General features: G+C 49.8%; 4 protein-coding genes across 4 annotated transcripts; 1 reads left to right on the top strand and 3 right to left on the bottom strand.

Moving 5' to 3' along the window:
* Positions 1-1,385: 1,385 nt before the first annotated feature.
* Positions 1,386-3,017, bottom strand: KY384_009276 (uncharacterized protein; the record flags this gene model as incomplete). Its single annotated transcript, XM_044817762.1, has 1 exon — positions 1,386-3,017. One exon carries the CDS (start codon positions 3,015-3,017, stop codon positions 1,386-1,388), a length of 1,632 nt encoding a protein of 543 aa, XP_044664915.1.
* Positions 3,018-6,367: 3,350 nt separating this feature from the next.
* Positions 6,368-8,004, top strand: KY384_009275 (uncharacterized protein; the record flags this gene model as incomplete). Its single annotated transcript, XM_044817761.1, has 2 exons — positions 6,368-7,481; positions 7,532-8,004. 2 exons carry the CDS (start codon positions 6,368-6,370, stop codon positions 8,002-8,004), a joined length of 1,587 nt encoding a protein of 528 aa, XP_044664914.1.
* Positions 8,005-11,639: 3,635 nt separating this feature from the next.
* KY384_009274 (uncharacterized protein) lies at positions 11,640-13,136 on the bottom strand (the record flags this gene model as incomplete). Its single annotated transcript, XM_044817760.1, has 2 exons — positions 11,640-12,910; positions 13,070-13,136. 2 exons carry the CDS (start codon positions 13,134-13,136, stop codon positions 11,640-11,642), a joined length of 1,338 nt encoding a protein of 445 aa, XP_044664913.1.
* Positions 13,137-16,909: 3,773 nt separating this feature from the next.
* On the bottom strand, positions 16,910-18,988 carry KY384_009273 (uncharacterized protein; the record flags this gene model as incomplete). The annotated part of the gene is made up of 1 exon (XM_044817759.1): positions 16,910-18,988. The coding sequence occupies one exon, from the start codon at positions 18,986-18,988 to the stop codon at positions 16,910-16,912; it is 2,079 nt and encodes a 692-aa protein (XP_044664912.1).
* Between the last annotated feature and the right edge of the window lie 115 nt (positions 18,989-19,103).

Below are 19,103 nucleotides of genomic sequence, written 5' to 3'. Positions count from 1 at the left end.
TTCAATGCTCTTCTCGGCATCATCTCAAGTCTGTTCAGCAGTGGTTTCACCTTCACTTTCCCTGCTCTATTCTGGTTCTCTCTCATCAAGGAGGGCAAGTGGAACGCGAATGGGAAGAATATCGGCTTGACTATTGCTAATGTGCTGGTCTTGATTATTGGCCTCATGATATTGGTTTGCGGCACGTATGCGAGCGTGGAGGATATCTTGGAGAGCTATAAGGAGGGAAGTGTTGCGGGTTCATTCACTTGTTCGTCAAAGGCGTATGAGGGCTCCTAGCATTGCTTTGAGAGGTATATATGGAGCATAACGCATCAAGCATTTTGCGTCTATCGAGCTGTTTTTTCTATGGAAATTCTTGTATTGTTGTTGGAGATACCAAGATGTGTCAGATGCGGTCTGAATACCTGAGCACGGGTCGTTATCTGTCTATTTGCGAACAAATCACGCAAACGTTTCACCTGAGATCCTACACAGACTGGTTTATCATTAGCCAGACACTCGTAGCGATGAATACTGTTGTATAAGGCGGTCGCAATGAAAGTGAAGCAAGCGTTCAGGCCCCCTGATCTTGAAGCTGTTCTGGCTATCTTTGCCCACTTGCGCTTTCGGCCACTTAGCCGTCGCAAGGACCCTTTGAAACGATACTACTTATGCGTCCTTGAGACTTTGACAAGTCATTACAATGGCAGTATGTGCTCTGTCTTCGCTAAGTTCTTTCTATTGCACATTGCTCAATTCATAGGCGATGCAGCAGCGTTGTGGGCGCGTTGAAGGGGAGAGCAGGCCCCATCTTTATGAAGATCGTGCTGGTCTCGGTGGTCATGAGCTAGCATCGATTGCCTTAGTGATGGGCCCCCAGCCCTCCAGTTTCCTCAGCACTTGCCACGACAATCCCCCTCTTTCAGGTAGGCGATCGTTAGTTGCAGTGTTTTGATGTATCTGTCGCCGTGTTACAATGTTATTACCCATGAGGTTTATCGTACCGTTGCGTATGATCGCTTCTGTGTTTGCTAGAACTGTAACACAATGTCACCTTTTCATCAAACGAACACGGGTCCCAGTTCAGTAAACATAAGGTCGTCTCATCTTGCTTCGTCCTTGAATGTCCCGCTCGCTTGGATCAGGCTTGGTGGGTGCTCAGTAGATGGCACACTCGAAACCGAAGACGGCATATGGTCGTGCATGAGGCTTTGCGACGGTGTGCTGAACTGTGATCAGAGACTCGACCGTATGTACGGTGTCCAATGCTGTAGCGTCGTCTGAAAAACTTGCTCGCCTTGGCACACTCACATGTGCAAAGCTCTCTCCGAGATAAGACTTTCGTCTGATAAAGAGTAGCTAACCCTTTGGAATGCCAAGCATTGATTATACCTTGCAGGCTCTCACACAAGAGCGAATTCCCTCGTCGAGACGCCCGTATTGCGGAGATAGTGGGGATTGATTCGCGGATCAAATCTGGTTGCCTTATTAGGCTCCTCTTCCTCTCTCTGGTACAGAGTGTAAAGATGCTTTCCCGGGTGATCAACCTCGATCCAACCGTCTGGCAAAGGAAGTGATCGTGGATCTCGCACTTGGATTCTCCCAGTCTTGAGGTTCTTGAAATGGTCGTAATATCCACCCTTTTCTTCATCATGGTGCGCAATACATTGCCAACCCTCAGGTAGTGGGCCCAGAAAACTCTCGCCAGTCATGATACCTTCCACCCAGCATGCACCTACCACACGGAACGTCCCTTCCATTGTTGGCCGCAGCAGTAGCGGGATTTCACAACCAAAGATGACGGCAACTATATCCCCTTCTTCACAGCTGCGTGGAGCTAGGCCAATGTTGTCTCGATCGGTGACAATGAACGTCTTACCACACGCGATGTTGTGGAATGCGCAAAGAAATTTGGAGGCCTTTTCCAGATAATCTTTTTCAACAGCTTTTTTCTCGTCCTGCGCGATGACTCGGGAAAAAAATTCCAATGTCGCTTTGAAATCGAGATGTCTATGAAAGGGTGGCTCGTATTCGTCCGCGAAAGTGTTCTGGTAGATAGTGCGACATATTCGCTCTACCTGTCGATCGAAGTTCTGATCGAATCTATACCGTAGCCCCCTAATCAAGCTACGCATTACATCATGATAATGCTTCAGTCGAGAGTAACGATTGGTTTTTGGTATGGACGAGGAGTCGCTGAGAATGTCGTGCGAATCAGTGACTTTAGCGACTTCATGCCCAGTGACGACTAAAGTTTCTTGTGTAGATGTGTAATGACCGAGCCACCCCGAGTTCGCATCTGCACTAGCGTTCAGGATCGCGTAGTAGAGACAGGGAACAGCCCAATTTGGTACCCAGGAGGGCATGCTGCTGTCCTGGTCGCCGATCTCACAATAGGACAGCAGGTTTAGATCTCTAGTAGTCACAGAAGTATGAATGACGAGGTCACGATACACTTCCCCCGGAGTTTTTGTATAGTCAGGCCGTACTAAACGTCTTTCAGCTTCTGGTATAAGATGTAGAACAGCGAAGATTCGATCTCGAGGATCAGAGCACTGCGCCCACTGAGATCTCTGTAGTGTACGCCCTATCGTAAGAGGGTTACGCAGGTAGCAAATATCTGCGGCTTGCAAAAAGCAATCATGAGATTCGTACTTGGATGGTATACCTTTCTCTATAAGACAAAAGATCGATTGTCGAAAATCATTCCACGGCATTGTGTCCTTGCCACATGTGACAACAGCATGATCTCGGGATAGAAATATCTCCTGCCAGATCCACAGCCGGCTGAACCAGGTACGATTCAGCATGGATACAAGCGACGTCCAAGTTTCGTGATCGTATGGTAGAGGTTTTCTCATATCCAACCAATCTGGGTCGCAGTTGTCTTCGTGTTTCGGTAGCGGTCGGTACACGTCATCAAATCTCACATGAGACGCTGCTAGTCGAAGAGCTTGCATCGCTATTAGGCTGTCATCTGTCCCCGGCCCAAGCCACACGATGACTTTGGTGGCACATCGATAGATATCACCCATTCTGGCAACTTGGTTCGTCCGTTCTTCATTATCTTGTTGGTTGATACAAATTGCGTCTATCCACCATGTCTGCCGCTCCGATGGGTGTCGAAGATTTAAGAGCGCAGTGTGAAGGTTTTGAGTCACCGGCAATGGGTCTATTCGATTTTCGCTGACGACCGAAACAGTTTCTAACAAAGTCTGAGATCCCCACGCATATGATAGGGCCAGATAAAAAGGTGGGTTCCTGATATCGAGAATCTCCGAGGTAACATGAACCTGGATTTTGTCCGTGCCTGTCCCGGGAAGTAATGTCAAGAATCTGACATGCCCATCCTTTAGAGGCATCCGAAATGCTGACGCAGGCCGTTAAACGTCCTGTACCTTAGAGCTTGTCATAAGCCCTATTAATACATTCGAAGATGGTTGCAAAGATTCACACTACAACGTGCATGGAAGAAGAAATAGATAGCAGAAAAGGCAGAAGATTGATCACGTGATGCGCTAGCTCCATACGGAAAGGTCTCCCCCAGCACGTCATAGTAACTAGGAAGGCGATAGATCATATGCAGAACCGATAAACAACGATAAGACAGGGCTGGCATAACATTGTGACTTAGTAGCAGAAGAGCTACACTGCGCTTTGGGCGCTCTATTAGCTCCTCCTCAGCCTTGCGACGATCGTATCATCACATAAATCTCCTGACTAAAAAATCGTTGGATTTCGGCAGAAAGAGCCGCATCTGCGAAGCCCATTGAAGAGCTCCAAGATACACATTTAACTCTCGGGCTTAGCTGTAGGATTCAGCCCAAACCGTATGATAAGCTTAAGGCCGGAGTCGCGGTCTTAGACCCGGCTTCTGTAATGACCAGCCTATGTCATCGCGAGATATCTACTAGTACGACATCAAGGTAGGTAGTCTTACCTAGATAGCCATGGATTTATCAAAGAGGCATAACAAGAGTACCTTCAATACCAATGTGGACACATCAAAATCGTATTCCATTCCAGTCTACATGATCAATAGACGAGTCTTCTTTGTACGTGGACCAATTTTGTAGATGACATACTCCTCGAACCATGCCTCATATCTGTCTTAATCTCTCTGACGACTTCTCAGAGCCAAGATTCCACGACTCCGACGCAATATACAAACTTTGTCAAAATATCGACTTCCTATCCCTCATTTGGCACCGATAAATGCATACGCAATCAGAACAACATGCACTTTCACATAGAATCCTTGCAAAATGTCTCGCAGAAGGACTGTCGCCCTGGAAGTCCGCTCATCTACGCTGTTGCAAGCCCTGCTGGCTTGAGTCAAGATGAAGCTGGAAAAGCCTTTATTCGACTCGAGCAATCCTCATTCCGGTTTGCGAATGGAGATCTCCACCACGCTTCAGATAAGACTAATTTAAATGAGAGGGAAAAGAGTCAAAGGGCGTCATCGACCCCCTGGTACTACCGGAGCGTGGATGATACCCGTTTTCTACACGGGCAACCACCCAGAAGAGCGTGTGCTCGACGGGGAAAGAAGCAACATAAAATCCAGGGAGGAGCAGCTAATCAAAATAGACTCAGGCAGTGAAGACCTCAGCCAATGGATCTTCGATAACGAAACTGAAGGTGACGAAAACCCAAGTGAGAGAGATTGTGGCGACGATGGCCCAAGGTTTGAAGGCCTCATTGATGACGACGCAAGTGCTAAAGACAACAGTGAGGAAGACATGGCCGATGAGGACCTGGGAATCGGAGGCACAAGTGATGATGACCTGACCGACAAAGAGCTCGGTGACATAGACCCAAGTCATGAGGACCAAGGTCTTGAGGGCGCTATCGACCGATCTATCATACGTGAATCCCACATAATTCAATATATTCAAGATACGTCGGGCGAGAATAGCCCTTTTCCAAATTGCCATGTTGAGGCCGAGATCTATTCTTCTTCCGGACATCAGGTCGGCACGATCACTGTCGCCTCCGAAGTCTTCAGAAATGATCCCAAATGTTTAGGCGAAGTGATTTCACTGTCTTCAGACGCCAAGAAAGGAACCGATGAGTTTTGTACATGGGATTCCACGGACTGTGATATGGGGGCAATTAATCATGTCTATCGATGTCGACTTGCCTAGAGCTATACTGTCATGTTGATCGAGTGGTAAGGTAATGTTGCGATTCGTCGAAGCCTGGGAGAAGTAGAGAAGCGGAAGTGAGACAAGTTGCATACTCAGACCAAGGAAATTGTGTTATGGTGACGCCGTCGCATCGGGCTTTCCTAGTCGGCAAAGTAGCTACCTTCATGGACAGTGGACTCTTTCCCCATTTACGTATCCTGTGTATGAGGCAATTTACCCTTTCATAGATTAGTGGATTACTTCACAAACAGCGCGTTCGGTGGAAGTAGTCTTCCGAGTCTAAAAGGCGACGTTAGGCCTTTCCATATGACTCTTGTTTTCCTCACATATAGACAGACTCGTATAATAGAGGCATAAGAGGGGCAATCTTCCACTTGGCTATCCAATAAATCAAAGGATCGTGCTATTCGCACTTAAGGAGTCGAAAGCTTGTCAAAAAGCCGATCTGCACTGTACAAAGCAACCTCTTGTGAATAGTTAAGAATCACACCAAAAGATTTTCTTAAAACCAAGTTCTTGATCTCATCTTCTGACGGATGTGGTATCTATCTTCTTGTAGAGAACTTTGACAAACAAGATAATATGTCAAAGAGTGGGGAAGACACACGATCTCGATCACATGAACTGATTCCGAATTTCGGAAGTTTGAATGCTACACGTCGACATGAAATGCTTGGCTCAGGGCAAATCAGCATCTAGATGGGTGAAAGAGCCAAGGAAGCCGAGACGCTGGTAGGCGACGCCAGTATTCTCTAGTCTGATAGTTAGTACAGCCATGTGAATCCTTCGGCTTTCTTCAGCCCCGCAATCGGTAGTCTAGCGTGTTTAGATCGAAGCCTAAGATTCCCTCGCTCCTGCAAGGAATCTGTCATGCCTCTCTCGAAGGAAAACATCTTCGTTCGCCTGGTGGCCTCGAAAGTGACTCAAGGGTCCAAAGCGAACGACTACTGCACCAATGATCAGTGACATCATCACTGCTGAAGGGCGACTCCTGACCCATTTTGTAAAGAGCTAAGGGGTCGTTCCGCCCTCGTTACGAGGATATCACGCCGGTCTGTACTTGGTGCTTTAGCGAGCTAATCATCGCTGTGGATTACAGCCGAAACGACTTGAGTTCACTAGACGTAAAGTTAGCTCATGAACACTTTCCTCCGTAGTTGTACTTAAAGTGAACGTCGACGCCCTTGTTTCCTGATCGCATTAGCGATCTACGACGACGACTTGAGTATTCAGCAATGGCGGGCGCTATCGACTTGTCGACAAGTGAAGGCCTTGTGGAGAGAATAGCAGTGCACAAAGTCTCTCTTCTACTTGGCTGCTTGACACTGTACTTGCTATTCTTAGTGACGTGGCGATTGTATTTGAGTCCTCTGGCCAAAATACCAGGACCAAAGCTAGCAGCATTGACTCACTGGTACGAGACCTACCTTGAGATCGTCAAAGGAGAAGGGGGACAGTTCCTCTTCGAATATCGGAAGTGGCACGAAGTGTACGGACCCATCGTTCGAATCAGCCCATCTGAAGTCCACATACAAGACAAAGACTTCTACAGCGAGCTCTTTAGACTACCGTATGACAAGCCACGTAAATTGCAGTACCGCTTCAGTAATCCGACCGCGACATTTCAAACACCGGATTTCCGAACGCATAAGAATAGACGAGCAGCTTTGAACCCATTCTTCTCCCAAAAGAAGATAGCAGAATACGCTCCGGCCATACAGAAGCGTGTTGATAGGCTCACTGATCGCTTGAAAGCCGAATATGCTGGCAAAGACCGCGTGCTGCACTTGAACGACGCGTGGGGATGCTTGACGACAGACACCATCATCGCGTACTGCTTTGAGCGCGAATACCACTTCACCGAATCACCAGACTTCAAGTCAGACTTTGCGCAGGCAATCTCAGATCTCATGGACGGCGTCCACATGGTGACCCAATTTCCCCTCTTACCGCGCATCTTCCAGAGCTTGCCAGACTCCATGGTGATCGCAATGCAGCCCGGCATGAAGTCCGTCGTCAACTTCAACAACGTAAGCCATCCCCTCCATCCCCTCCCAGCCCAACCTATCCAAAATCCCCTAACAAAACTCCAAAAGCAAATGCTCCTCCAAGCCTCCAACACCCTCAGCAACAAACACACCCCCTCCTCCCCCGCAAAATCCCAAGACACAGTCTTCAACGCCCTCCTTTCCTCCACCCCGCCCCTCCCCGCCGACGAACTCACGGCCCCGCGCCTCCAACACGAAGCCATCAGCCTCGTCGGCGCGGGGATCGACACCACCAAACGCGCCCTCGTCGTCGCAAGTTTCCACATCCTCGCCAACCCCTCCATCTCCTCCTCCCTGCGTCGTGAGCTGATGGCCGCAATCCCCGACCCCTCTTCCATCCCCCCGCTGCAGGACTTGCAGCGACTCCCTATTTGGGCGCGTGCGTGGAGGAGACGCTACGCTTGTCGTACGGGACGTCGCAGCGCAACACGCGAGTTTCGCAGACGGTAGCGACGAGGTATAAGGGGTACAGCATCCCGGCGGGGACGGAGATTAGTATGTCGACGTATGCGATGGCGCACGATGAAGGTGTGTTTCCGGAGAGTTTTGCGTTTGAGCCGGAGAGGTGGATGGGCGGGGGCGGGGGCGGGGGCGATGACGAGAAGGTGTTGGGTAAGTATATGGTTTCCTTCGGCCGGGGGAATAGGATTTTTTTGGGCATGCATCTCGCGTATGCGGAGATTTTCTTGGGGATAGCGACGCTGTTTCGGCGGTGTGAGATGGAGTTGTATCAGACGGGCAGGGAGGACGTGGAGTGTAAGCGGGATATGTTTATGCCGATGCCCGGGAGAGGGTCTAAGGGTGTTAGGGTGCTGGTGAGGTAGGGGGGTCTGTTGGAGGGAAAAGGGGGTGGTGGAGAGTGGGGTGGGGAATGATGGGAGGGAGGGGAGAAGGAGGGGGAATTGTTTGTTAGAATAGCGTAGGATGTTGAAGAGGGTGATGGGTTCGCGAGGAATTTAAAGAAAAGATGAGAGGTGGGCACGGCGGAGTAGTGTAGCGATTGCTGTATCCATGGAATCTTTCTATAATGATCGGTGTTTGGTTGAAAGACCTAATGGCTCTGACTTCACTATATATGATTGTCCGTTAACGAGTCATCATGGCGAGAGGAAAGAATACAATGAAGTTCCCTGGCTTTTTAGATGCCCCTTTTGTAACTCTTGTCGGTCATGTAAGCATATCCATGTGACTGTTGACGCCGCGTTGAAGCAGCCTCCTTTGTTTGAGACGCTCTCGCAGCCATCTAGGTTGTTTTGTGATGCAGAACAAATGCTCAAAATCAATCACGTACATGCATTGGAGAGCGCAAGTTGCAATATCGAAACATCAGCGTTGTGAAGTGTAAAGGTAATCAGAATTGAGTTAGCAAGACTTAGTGTACATTTTCCTTGCAAAGCATCATGCTACCAAAGCCGCTATGGTCGCCGAGCTGCCAAAGCAAAATTAAATTTTGAGATTCGAACCATTATTGCCAGGGACAGTCCATTATCGGCTCTTGCTGCGGACTGAATAGTCTGAAAGACCCCAATTTAGGGATCAACTAAGATTTTAGTCAGTCACACCATCGTCACGAGCCTTGAGTGAATTACCATCAGCGTCAGCAGTTTCATCGCTTGTGCTGTCGGATGACTCTTGGGCCTCCGATTGGTCCTGCCCCGGCGAAGACGGGCAAGAGAGTGGTAGAGAGGTACAGACATTATATCCCGGAGTGATATTACACTCGGAGTCAAGATCAGGATTGTATGTTCGGAACGCCGTTTCCGGTACGCCGATCGTCGCAGCGATGCTCTTACAAGTATCGCCGTCCTTGACGGTGTAGATGTCGCATGAGTAGGGGAGACAGACGACGTTGCCCTCAGATGGAAGATTGGAGCCATTGGATAGAAGGCCGTTGATGTTCAGGAAGACGCTCGTGGAGACATTCGTGTTTTGGGAGATGCTGACGAAGGTATCGGTGGATCTTATCTTGTGCAGGTTCCCTGTGGGGCAGGAGTTGATGAGGTCGAAGGAGCCGCCGTTCGAGCTTGAATTGACTTGTGGGGTAGTTCCATTGGCTATTTGCGTGACATTCGTGTTTGTGTGGCTCACGCCTGTGCTGGCGCCTCCGGTGGTGACCTCACCGTCGCCTTGTCCGGTGCTTTGGTCTCGAGGGACATACAATGATCGAGCAGAAATTGCAGCTACAAAGACTGTGATTGCGAAAATTTGATTCTTCATTTTGATGCAGATGAGGTCGAATGAGAGTCTGAGAGAGTCTGGAAGAAGGATTGAGTTCTCTTGTGGCGGTTTTGCAGGATATCGACGATGTTTTCAAGGAACAAAACCGGTGACCTCCACATTTTATATTATCTCAATCCTGATATCCGGTCTGGTGTTACAAAAAATGTCTTGGAATGCAACAGAGCCTCATTCTCGGAAAGGTCGCGCTGACCAATGACTCTGGCAAATGATTGTTTGATTTAGGCGCATATAACGCCCCATCGTTTCGTAGCTTCCTCGGTGTCGGATTTGAGTACTAAATCTAATGAGAAAGGTTTTGTCGTAGGCGCGATAGACTGACAGTCCTTCACAGCATTTCCATCGGGTGAGCTACTGACTCAGTTGGGTGTTGATGATTACGTTATCGCTCACCGTCGATTGACGCGGAACGATCCACTCTGTTCCAGGATTCAATCGCTGCCTCGCAAGTGTCCAGGGAAGTGAGAAGGACCGCGGTCGAGGATGAATCATTAGGCGACATTCTGTGAAGAGTTGATGCAACAACAAGATCTCAGTGACTCAAAAGCCATATCAATGTACAGATGCATTCGTGTCTATCTTGCCGATGCCGAGCCTGCTCACCCGAGGCCCCTTAACTGGATACCGTGTCGACTCTGCTATTGTGGACGCTAATTATGGTGAATCCATGATAACCCTAAAGGCTTCTACAAACCATACTCGATTCTCATCTACATCGCTGATGCCGCCGAAACCCAAACGCTTAGAATCTCCCACAGGCCACGAGCCACAGGCGACTAGTACGTCCACTGCGATATTATACACGTCTGCATAGCTGAAGATTGCAATTGCTTCACTACTGCGCGTGCCAAGCTTTAGGTGACAGGTCTCGGTCGTCCACGTCGAGAAATTACCAACTTTGCGTGGGCCAAAGATCTGCTGCTTGTCAAACAGGGCTTCTTCATGGAGCAGGGCCAAGGATTCGTCGCAATCGGATAGCTCGATGGGCACAAGTGTGGTCTCATGGGTCTTTGATGGATAGCAGTCGCATCGTCTTTCAAAAGTGATGTTAGATGTCGTATTTTGGGGCAGAATTCTCAGGTCTGTTGGCACCGTAATCGTAACCCCAACGAAAATGATAACCGCGCTCAAGAGTGATCTTCGTATGCTTCCCACTTCCCAACAACAGTTTGGAAGTAAGATATGTAGGCCCTGCGCTCCAAGGAATAGATCCAAACGGGGCTTCAATCGCTGGCCTATGCTAATGTTCTATTTATTGTCCCACTTTGGCGTCAAGCTCGAGTAATTGCAGAAGGTTTCGACGAGATAACAATCTTGTCACTAGTATCAAGATTTTTCTAATAGCATGTAGTGTTCTTTGGCTTAGGCCTGACTCTAAGGTCTCTTCTCATAGCCCATTTGCGCAGTATCTATGCCAGGAGAAACAGTGAGGTATTCGAGCAGAACTAGAGCAGACGTCATAAGTGTAAATCTTCACGCCAATTTGATCAGCTGAATGTTTCCAGAGATAACAACTCCATTGTGAAAGCTTGATGTCACTGGAGATCGATTATCGCGCCTGATCCAAAAACCAACGTCAAGATGTCTCACTCTGGGGACATTCAAGAATCTCAGCGGAACGCGGCCTTAGCCGACACGCAAGGGCGGGATGGAGCATGTTTTCATATTACCATTGTTATATGTCTCGAGTCTTGAATTTATCGCACTCTTGAGTTCGCGGAATTATGGTGTCCGACTGCCGCCTGCAAGCTTTGACAAGCCCACCCAATAGCATTCTGGACGAGTCGGGTTCGTAACTAAGGAGTAGCCTTGTCTGTACCATAAACTACCAGAAGCTATGCTGTCAATGCGTAGGCTTCTTGATCCCTGTACGCCTCGGGATCTGATGCTGGCGTCTGCATTGCAACCCTCATTCTCTTTGAGACATATACACGTAGTGAGATGGACTTGCCTCTCAAGAAGGGCGGGGATGAATTTTGATCCGAGCATATAACGTAGCTGTAATTCATATGAATGTTCGAGACTGGTTTAATGGGGGCGTCCTTGTCTGAAAATGCAATGAAGAAAAGCAGGAGGCGGGATTGTCTTGGTATCAATACAGTCCTTTCCGTACTGTAATGCAGTTAGCCCGTCCTTTCCGTATGAATCACGTAATATTTTATTGATCTTTTACTCTGATCTTTCCATTTGTCTTCATCACATCCCACTTCCTGCGCAATCCTCAACCATATAACATTCTCTTAGTCAGTCTATCTGATGGCTCTTTAGAGTCCAACTCAATCTGCAGCTGGTCATACGTGGCATCCGCACCTCTTCCGTTGACGACAAAGCGGACTCTCATGGTCTTGCTCAGCTGCCCGCTCAGAGCAGCGCCTTGCAGCTTCCTGATTTCGTCCTCTCCCAGAGCCGCCAGGAGCGATACTACACCAAAGTCGTCACTAATAGGTGTTCCAAATAATGTCAACTTCGCCGCAAGAGCAAGTATAGTGAGAACAGGGTGAATGACTAGGATAACTACCAGCCACCGACTTCTTTTGAGAGTGAGCACGCGCCTGACCATCTCAATCTGATCACTCCGTTTAGGATAGCTCAGATGGTAATCCACAGGCCCAACATTGTTCTCATGGGTCGGTCGTTCTGGCCCATCCAGACTGACAATGCGAGCCCAGATCATCGCAGCTACTAAAGGAGAGCGAGTGTTGATCTTTGGCACGAACACTGGTTCTGCGAGCGTCGAATCTGGCAAGCGTTGATTGTATCTTCCCCTTGCCGTGTAGTCGAACTCGCCTAGAAATTGATTGAAAATCGTACCAATCTCGAGCGCGTTCTTCTGGATGACTAACTGATCGTTGATAGCTTGATCGGCTCGTATAAGATTGCGAACGCCAATCAAGGTCGCGTTAGTCCGAGTTACATTCCAGGTACCTGTGCAGGTCCGTCGTGTCGTGATGAAACGCTCTGCTTGGGATGCGAATGTTTGTCCCGATGCGGGATCCCAACGAGACAGGTAAGTCTCATTGAAAATATTGCCGTCTTTGCCCTGTCCACTCCAAATTTCGTAGGGGGTCTTTCCACCAGGTCCAGGTGAGTTAATTGGGTTCGGGTATGTATCATTTGTTTCTGTCCAAAAGTTATTGTCTGCCCGCTGCGCTGGTGATGGGTTGATTCTCTCAGTAACTGTTGTATTAACGTCTACCTCGAGAGTGGCAGATTGATAGAGTTCGAGGGAGGACTGGAGCTTCACCAGGGTCCCTGGAAGAGGTGCATCAAGAATAGCTGAGGTGTCATTGTCGGCAACAAACAGGTTAAATCCGTATGTGCGGTTGAGAGCCGGATGTAACCAGAATGGCAAATAAACATTGGGAAGCAGCGAGAGACCATTACCAATCAACTGATACCCTGGTGCCGCTGTCATACCAAAATCCATACCAGGTGCCTTGACCTCACGTTCCGTGGCTCCTCCGCTGAACACCTTGTACGAAGCGCTCAGACCTAGAGGCAGAAGCAGCAAAAACCATATGACCACCCGAGGCTGCCAGCTCATCCTCGAGGCAAAATACTCACATCGTAAGATCGCATCGAAGTTCTGCAAAGTGGAAGCGCCGGTCCGGGCCTCGGAAAGCAGCGTCAGCTTTCGAACTTGCCTCGCACTACAGAAGCTCATAAGAGACAGGACGAAACCTAGGACGACAAGTTGATTCGTCTGCCCAAGTGACATCGCGGTATTCCTATTGAAGACTGCAACGAGCCCAATGACCGAGAAGAGGAGCACACCCAGAAGGGAAGCCAAGTCTATCCAGCTTAGGCGCTCTGGCCGACATGGAACCCCCACTGCCTTCTGTGATGGCAGAATGTGTCCTTTTTGATTACGATCTTGAAGAAGCATGGAGTGATCAGTATCAATATGCGCCATCTTGTAGGTAGTCTGCTAAGTGAAATGATTTTCGATCAATTCCCTGCGGGCGAAGGGTGGCGTCCACGACTCTACAGAAAGATAGCAGCCTGCCGCCAAACACAGATCACCGACAGCGATATCAGTCACCGCTCCACCAAATCATCCGATGTCAGCATTCCCAAGAGATCGGATGCAAACTGTACCTCATGAGCATTCTGTCAAGGTGTGGGAGAAAGAAGAGAAAGGAAAAGCGAGGCAGGAGATGAAGATGGAGAGATCTATCTACGATCTGGTAGGGCAGAGGGCTGAGATGCGGCTAAGCATGCAAATTTGCCGCAAACCCACGCGAAGGATTCGAATCACCAGTTGAAATGCAATCCTACAGCCCTACGCATCCTTCTCAGATCCCACAATTTACCTCAAAGACGTTGGCGAGAGATGGAACTTCACCACAAAAAGCTAATGTGACTTGGAAACCAAGGAACTTCGGGCACCACTGCCCTACCGAATTATCTGTCTTGCAGGTGGCGTATTCCCAACGAGTAGTTAGTGTGGTGCCTATTATTATTCCTGGGCTCCAGTGGATCTGGACGTCGAGGCGGGAGCGCCCCTAAAAGCACCCGCCTCTGTTCCCCTGGAAACGAAACTCTTCATCTGGAGGTCCCTGTATGTCGATACAAGGAGACATACAACACCTCTGTTAGACCCTGGGATGCACCAAATTCTTGTGTGTGGTGTTGGGAACACTGCTTAATACACCAGACTTCGGTATTTTTGTATGAGAAAACTGCAAGAATCATTGAAGAAGCACTGCCGTATGAGCTCATCAAAAGCTGCCATGCAAGCCACAAGTGCGCGCAGCTAGATCCCCTTATGTCACCGCCGCCTCAAGTGCGGCTCGGAAGCGGATTGCGCACTGCGGGCGGATCTTGGCTGACATGCTTCCTGGTCACAAGATGAAATTTACCAACTGACAAGTTCGATGCTGTTTTAGGCTACTGAGGTGTGTAGTGAAGCTTTAGGGCCTAGGTGCTAAAGATACCCTCGACTTCGCCTGCGTGATTCGGAGGTATACCCTACAGGCCCCTTTCTTTTTACATAGCTAATGCCTGGCCATGCTCGAGGATGATAACGAAGCCGCGTTGAGAGCTTGATAAGCGAGGTGAGGTCAACCCTGAGGAGCAGGGGCAACTATTACCGCCCGGTTTATGGGCCAAATGACGTCCTTAGCAATGATAAGGGCTCATTCCGTCATTCTCCCAGAACAGCTAATGACTGGTCAAAGATCAACGTTGATGCTAGACTAGATTGGATTTGTGGCGCAATCTAGTATTCCATTCTCGGCCAGACGCCACCTGCTTGCTGTATGGGCTGCCGTGCATAGCTAGATGCATGAGACTAGAGTCCGCGAGCCGTCCTAGCAGTCCCATGAATAATGTCAATGCAGCTAGACGACTAGTCACCCCACTCTACTATACAATTACGGCCTCAATCTTTACTTTCTCTCTCAGTTCTCGAGACTGCTTCCAGCCTCCATCGCTCACCGCAATCATGCCGACCGCAATTCCACGAGGATACCCATCCATCAACCTTGCCCCCCTCTTCTTCTGCAGTCCAGGCGAGAAGTCCAATTGCCCACCAGCTCTAAAGTCGTCCCCCACCCCCACAGCGGCCAAACCTCCCAGCTCCTTAGCCCAGAAATGTCGTGGATGCGACTTGACCTTCGACACGAAGAACAAGCTCTTCGACCACATTCGCGCTTACAGCGACCACCAAATCGACGACCCCCTGATCAGTGCCGGCTTCGACAGTCCCGCCCCATGGCCCGCTGGCACGCAGTTGCGAGTCAAGGTCCTAGCGGGCGAGCAAATCGATGACGAGATAGTTGAAATTGTCAAGAGCGCTGCGGGTGCGTGGGTGGATGGCCTCGTCGACGACTCCATTGCGTTGCATTGGGTCGCTAGCCATGAGTCTGCCGAGCTTCGCATTTCGTTCCGGAATGATGCCCCCAACTGGAGCGCCCTGGGCACCAAAGCCAACTTCTATGATCAGAGTAGGGCGACGATGAATTTTGCGTTTGGGGGCTGGGGGGACAAGAGGTTGGTGTTCTCGCACAAGCAGATTCGAAGGGCTGCGTGCCACTTGTTTGGTCATGCGCTGGGCTTGTAAGTAGTGTGTGGCATTCTCTCGGATCCAGATCGCTGCGAATTGCGAATTGTGTTGACGAGTGAGATTTGCATCGCAGACCACATGCACGGAATCAGTCCACAGCTTCTTGGAACGCGATTGAGCTCAAGAAGGCGTATGGCTCGTTCTTCGCGACTGTGATCGAGGCTGCGAAAGGATGCGATCGCCTGCAGAGCGCGCAGTCCATCATGGCTTTTGATCGCCCAGCTGCGCTCGGGTCTGGTACTGATGAACACCGCGGCGGCTCTGTCATAGATGCTGAGGCCAAAGCTCTCCTGCAGACACTTTATCCCCGAGTCCCCGAGGTCTTCAGTCGCGACGTCTGGTGTTCTGGTGTTTCCGGCTGGTCTGGAGGGATCGATCGTCCACCCGCTATCCTAAGACTGGACACTAAGCAGACGGCCAATGTCGTCACGGGCATTTGCAGGATTGACATGGGTCTCAATGGGAACTTTCGTCTTGATTCTTACGCACAGAACCTGCAAGCAGGGTCTGGATATAATGTAGTGCTTGGGAGCTGGGCTGACACGCAGATCTGCGATGCAACATGTGCGGTGCTATCGTTCGAAGAAGGGGATAGCAGGGTGCAGACTGGTCGCGAGAAGTACAGCGAGATGAGGGAAAAAGCGGGGGAGGCGCCGCGCGCAGGGGCTGGATACAAGAAAAGGATTAACTTCACTCGGCCGTTCAAGCAGGTTCCGAAGGTTGTCACTTTCCTCAGTGGCCTGGACAGTATCAAAGGAAGGAACGTCAGACTCGAGGTCTCTCCCAGTATTGTCGATTGTCACGGTTTCACCATCAATCTGTGGACTTGGGACAGTGAGTCATTCCCCTCAACCCAACCCCCCCCTCCCCGCCAGTAACCATTGACTGTGTTGGTTGCCCAAGCATCACGCATATTAACGCCGTGCAGATACCACAGTCTACGACATGATAGTCTCCTGGCTAGCGCACGAGCCCGACGAGCACTCCATCCGCTCCGGTTCCTTCGACAACGCACTCCATCCAGACAGAATCTTGGCGGAGACACCAACCGCTGCATATAGCACCCCGATGCGTCGAAAACCAAAAACCGTCTTCCGCGCGTTGTCGCAGATGGATCTCAACGCTAGTCAGCATGTTCGTGTGGATTATCAGGTGCTCAAGTGGGATGAGAAGAGCGTTGATGCCAAGTTCTCGACGTGGAGTGAGGAAAGTAAGTATTTTTGTTTGAAAGGGATCTATGTTGCGGTGATGTAGGTCAGGTCTTTCAGAGGTATGAATGTGGAAAGTTTTGTGGGATTGATCTGTCCATTTTCATCGCTTACGCATCCGTTTTCCACTATAAAGAAATATAGTCTTACCCGTTCGTACTCCATCAAACCACATAAGCATCAACTCTCGTGAATATTCGTTACCAGGCCGAACGCTCATTCCCGCGTCTTACCAGACATCGCCTTCCGATCGTTCATCTCCTTAATATTCAAAGCAGCGAGAATCTTGAATTTCTCAATGACCCGCAGATTCCGCTCCTCTTGCGCCTCTGCCTCCGGTCCCTCCTTTGCCTCTTCATGATCCAGATGCATCGAGCCCGGCTGGCGATTCAAGACCGATTTACCCCAGCCCTTATATTTCTCCGCAGCCGACATCTTCGCGCCTTTCTTTTGGGCAACATTTCCATCGGCTGCCTCCACCTTCTTCCCCTCCATCCCAACGGCTGCATCCTCCGTCCCCCCTTTCTTGCCGGAAAGCTTCTTCATCGCCTCCTTACCCTCCTTGATCAACTTTGGATCGCTCACTTTCTTCTCATGATGTTCGCTCCTATTCTCTCGATGCTCGCTCACCGCCTCCGCCACCTCCTGCGCCACCTCCAATCCCCCTTCCACCGAGGCTTGGGTGGCCTCCGTGAGAATTGTAAGATCGCCAGTCTGTAAGAACGCGAGCACCAAAGCTGCGATCGCCACAACACCGAAAACCACCACGGCACCGACTTTGATGCCTGTGATAACGCCTTCTGTAAGTTTGTCGCGTTCCATGTCTGCTGCCGCCGCGCCAATCGCTTCCTTGGTCTTGTCGTCAAGCACGAAAACGCTATGTCTGCGGCGGCACTCCATCATGAGGGCGTCGATGGCGCGGATCTCGATCTTGATGTCCTTGGTGGAAATGGCCTCGCCTTTCAGCAACTTGTCGCGCCTGAGGGCTATGGATTCCGGCTCTTCTGCTTCATGCTCTTGTTGTTCTTCGCTATCGCTTTCGACGTGTAGACTCAGAGTCTCGGCAAGCTCCTTCTTGAAGATTTTAAGGGGTTTCTTGTGGTCGGTATTCTGCTCTTCGTCTGCATCGCCGGATTCTGGCTCATCCAGACCAATATTTACGATCGCTTCGTCATCTTCTGCGGCAGACCCGTGCTCGTCTCCTCCAGGAAGCTCTTTTGGGACTTTGGAAATCTTCCCCTTTGGCGGGTTCGTTGGGTCGCTGGGTACTTCGTCGGGCATGTCATCATTAAAAGCTTCGCCTTCATCATCAGGCTCGGCTTTGTCTTCGAGACCGTCCTCATTGATCTCATCGCTTTCATCGGGGTAAGCTAGTTCTTCTCCTTCCGCATCGTCTCTTTGCATCGTTTTGGCTTTCTTTTGAGAGGGTTTCGCTGGATCATCGGACATATCGGAGGACTCAATACCAAGTTGATCATAAACTCTAGCTTCCTCGTTCATCTTGGTTGCAGGGTCCATTGCGTCTGTCATGTTCGTATCGAGGTCTTCTTCAGAGGCCTTCTTTTTAATAGGGGTATCGTCAACGACGTCCTCGCGGGACCCTACCTTCTTGCCCAGAGCATTCTTCTTTGCGTTTGTTGAAACTCTGTCTAGGGAATCTTTTGTCTCCTTTGCTTCAGGACCGTCCTCTTCAGCCTGGGTCTGGCTGGTTTGACGAGTTCCATCTACATCCTTTGCATGATCCCGCTTTCGTTTTTTGTTTATCATGAACTTCTTCTCCCGCGGCACTCTGTCTTCCTCATATATCGCATCAGCTTCCTTGATTGGGTTGTCTACAGCCCATCTCTCCTCTTCCTCTGGTGTGGACTGCGCTTCGGGCCTTTTGCTCAGCGTCGCAGGTTTCTGCGCTTGCTTATTCTTATGATGCAATAAATCTTTGACTCCTGTTACAGGCGACACACTACGTGACAGTGGGCTTCTGTGGCTGTTGTTCTTGCCGGGCAATGGTTTAAGTACCTGGCCTTGAACAACCTTCTTTCTTTTCAAAAAATCATATGGCTGTTTCTGTTCATTTCCGGATGAATCGTCTTGGGTTTTAGGCTTAGTTCCAGAGTTTCGCAAATTCTTTGACTTTTGAATCTTGACCTTTTGCCGTTCCTTATCCTTTCCTTTTTCCATAAACGCGTGTGTCTGTGGGCTTGATGTGGCGCCCTTAGCATTGTGTGCCGGGGATGGTGATTCGTCCCCCAGCGAAGGTTTTGATACCTTGGACTTTGTAGGTTTCATAGGCTTCATTTTGGTCTTTTCCATAGAGCGGTAACCATGATTCAAGTGGGGCTAAGGAGCCGCCTTCTTAATGTCTTAAAACGAGCTCGTCTGCGCGATCGGGGACCATACAATGACGTCTGGT

This window comes from Bacidia gigantensis (genome assembly GCF_019456465.1).
Source record: "Bacidia gigantensis strain McMullin 20006 chromosome Unknown scaffold_268, whole genome shotgun sequence".
NCBI classification, from domain to species: domain Eukaryota; kingdom Fungi; phylum Ascomycota; class Lecanoromycetes; order Lecanorales; family Ramalinaceae; genus Bacidia; species Bacidia gigantensis.
Note: the sequence above shows the minus strand (reverse complement) of the source record. Positions and strands in the feature narration are given on the sequence as shown.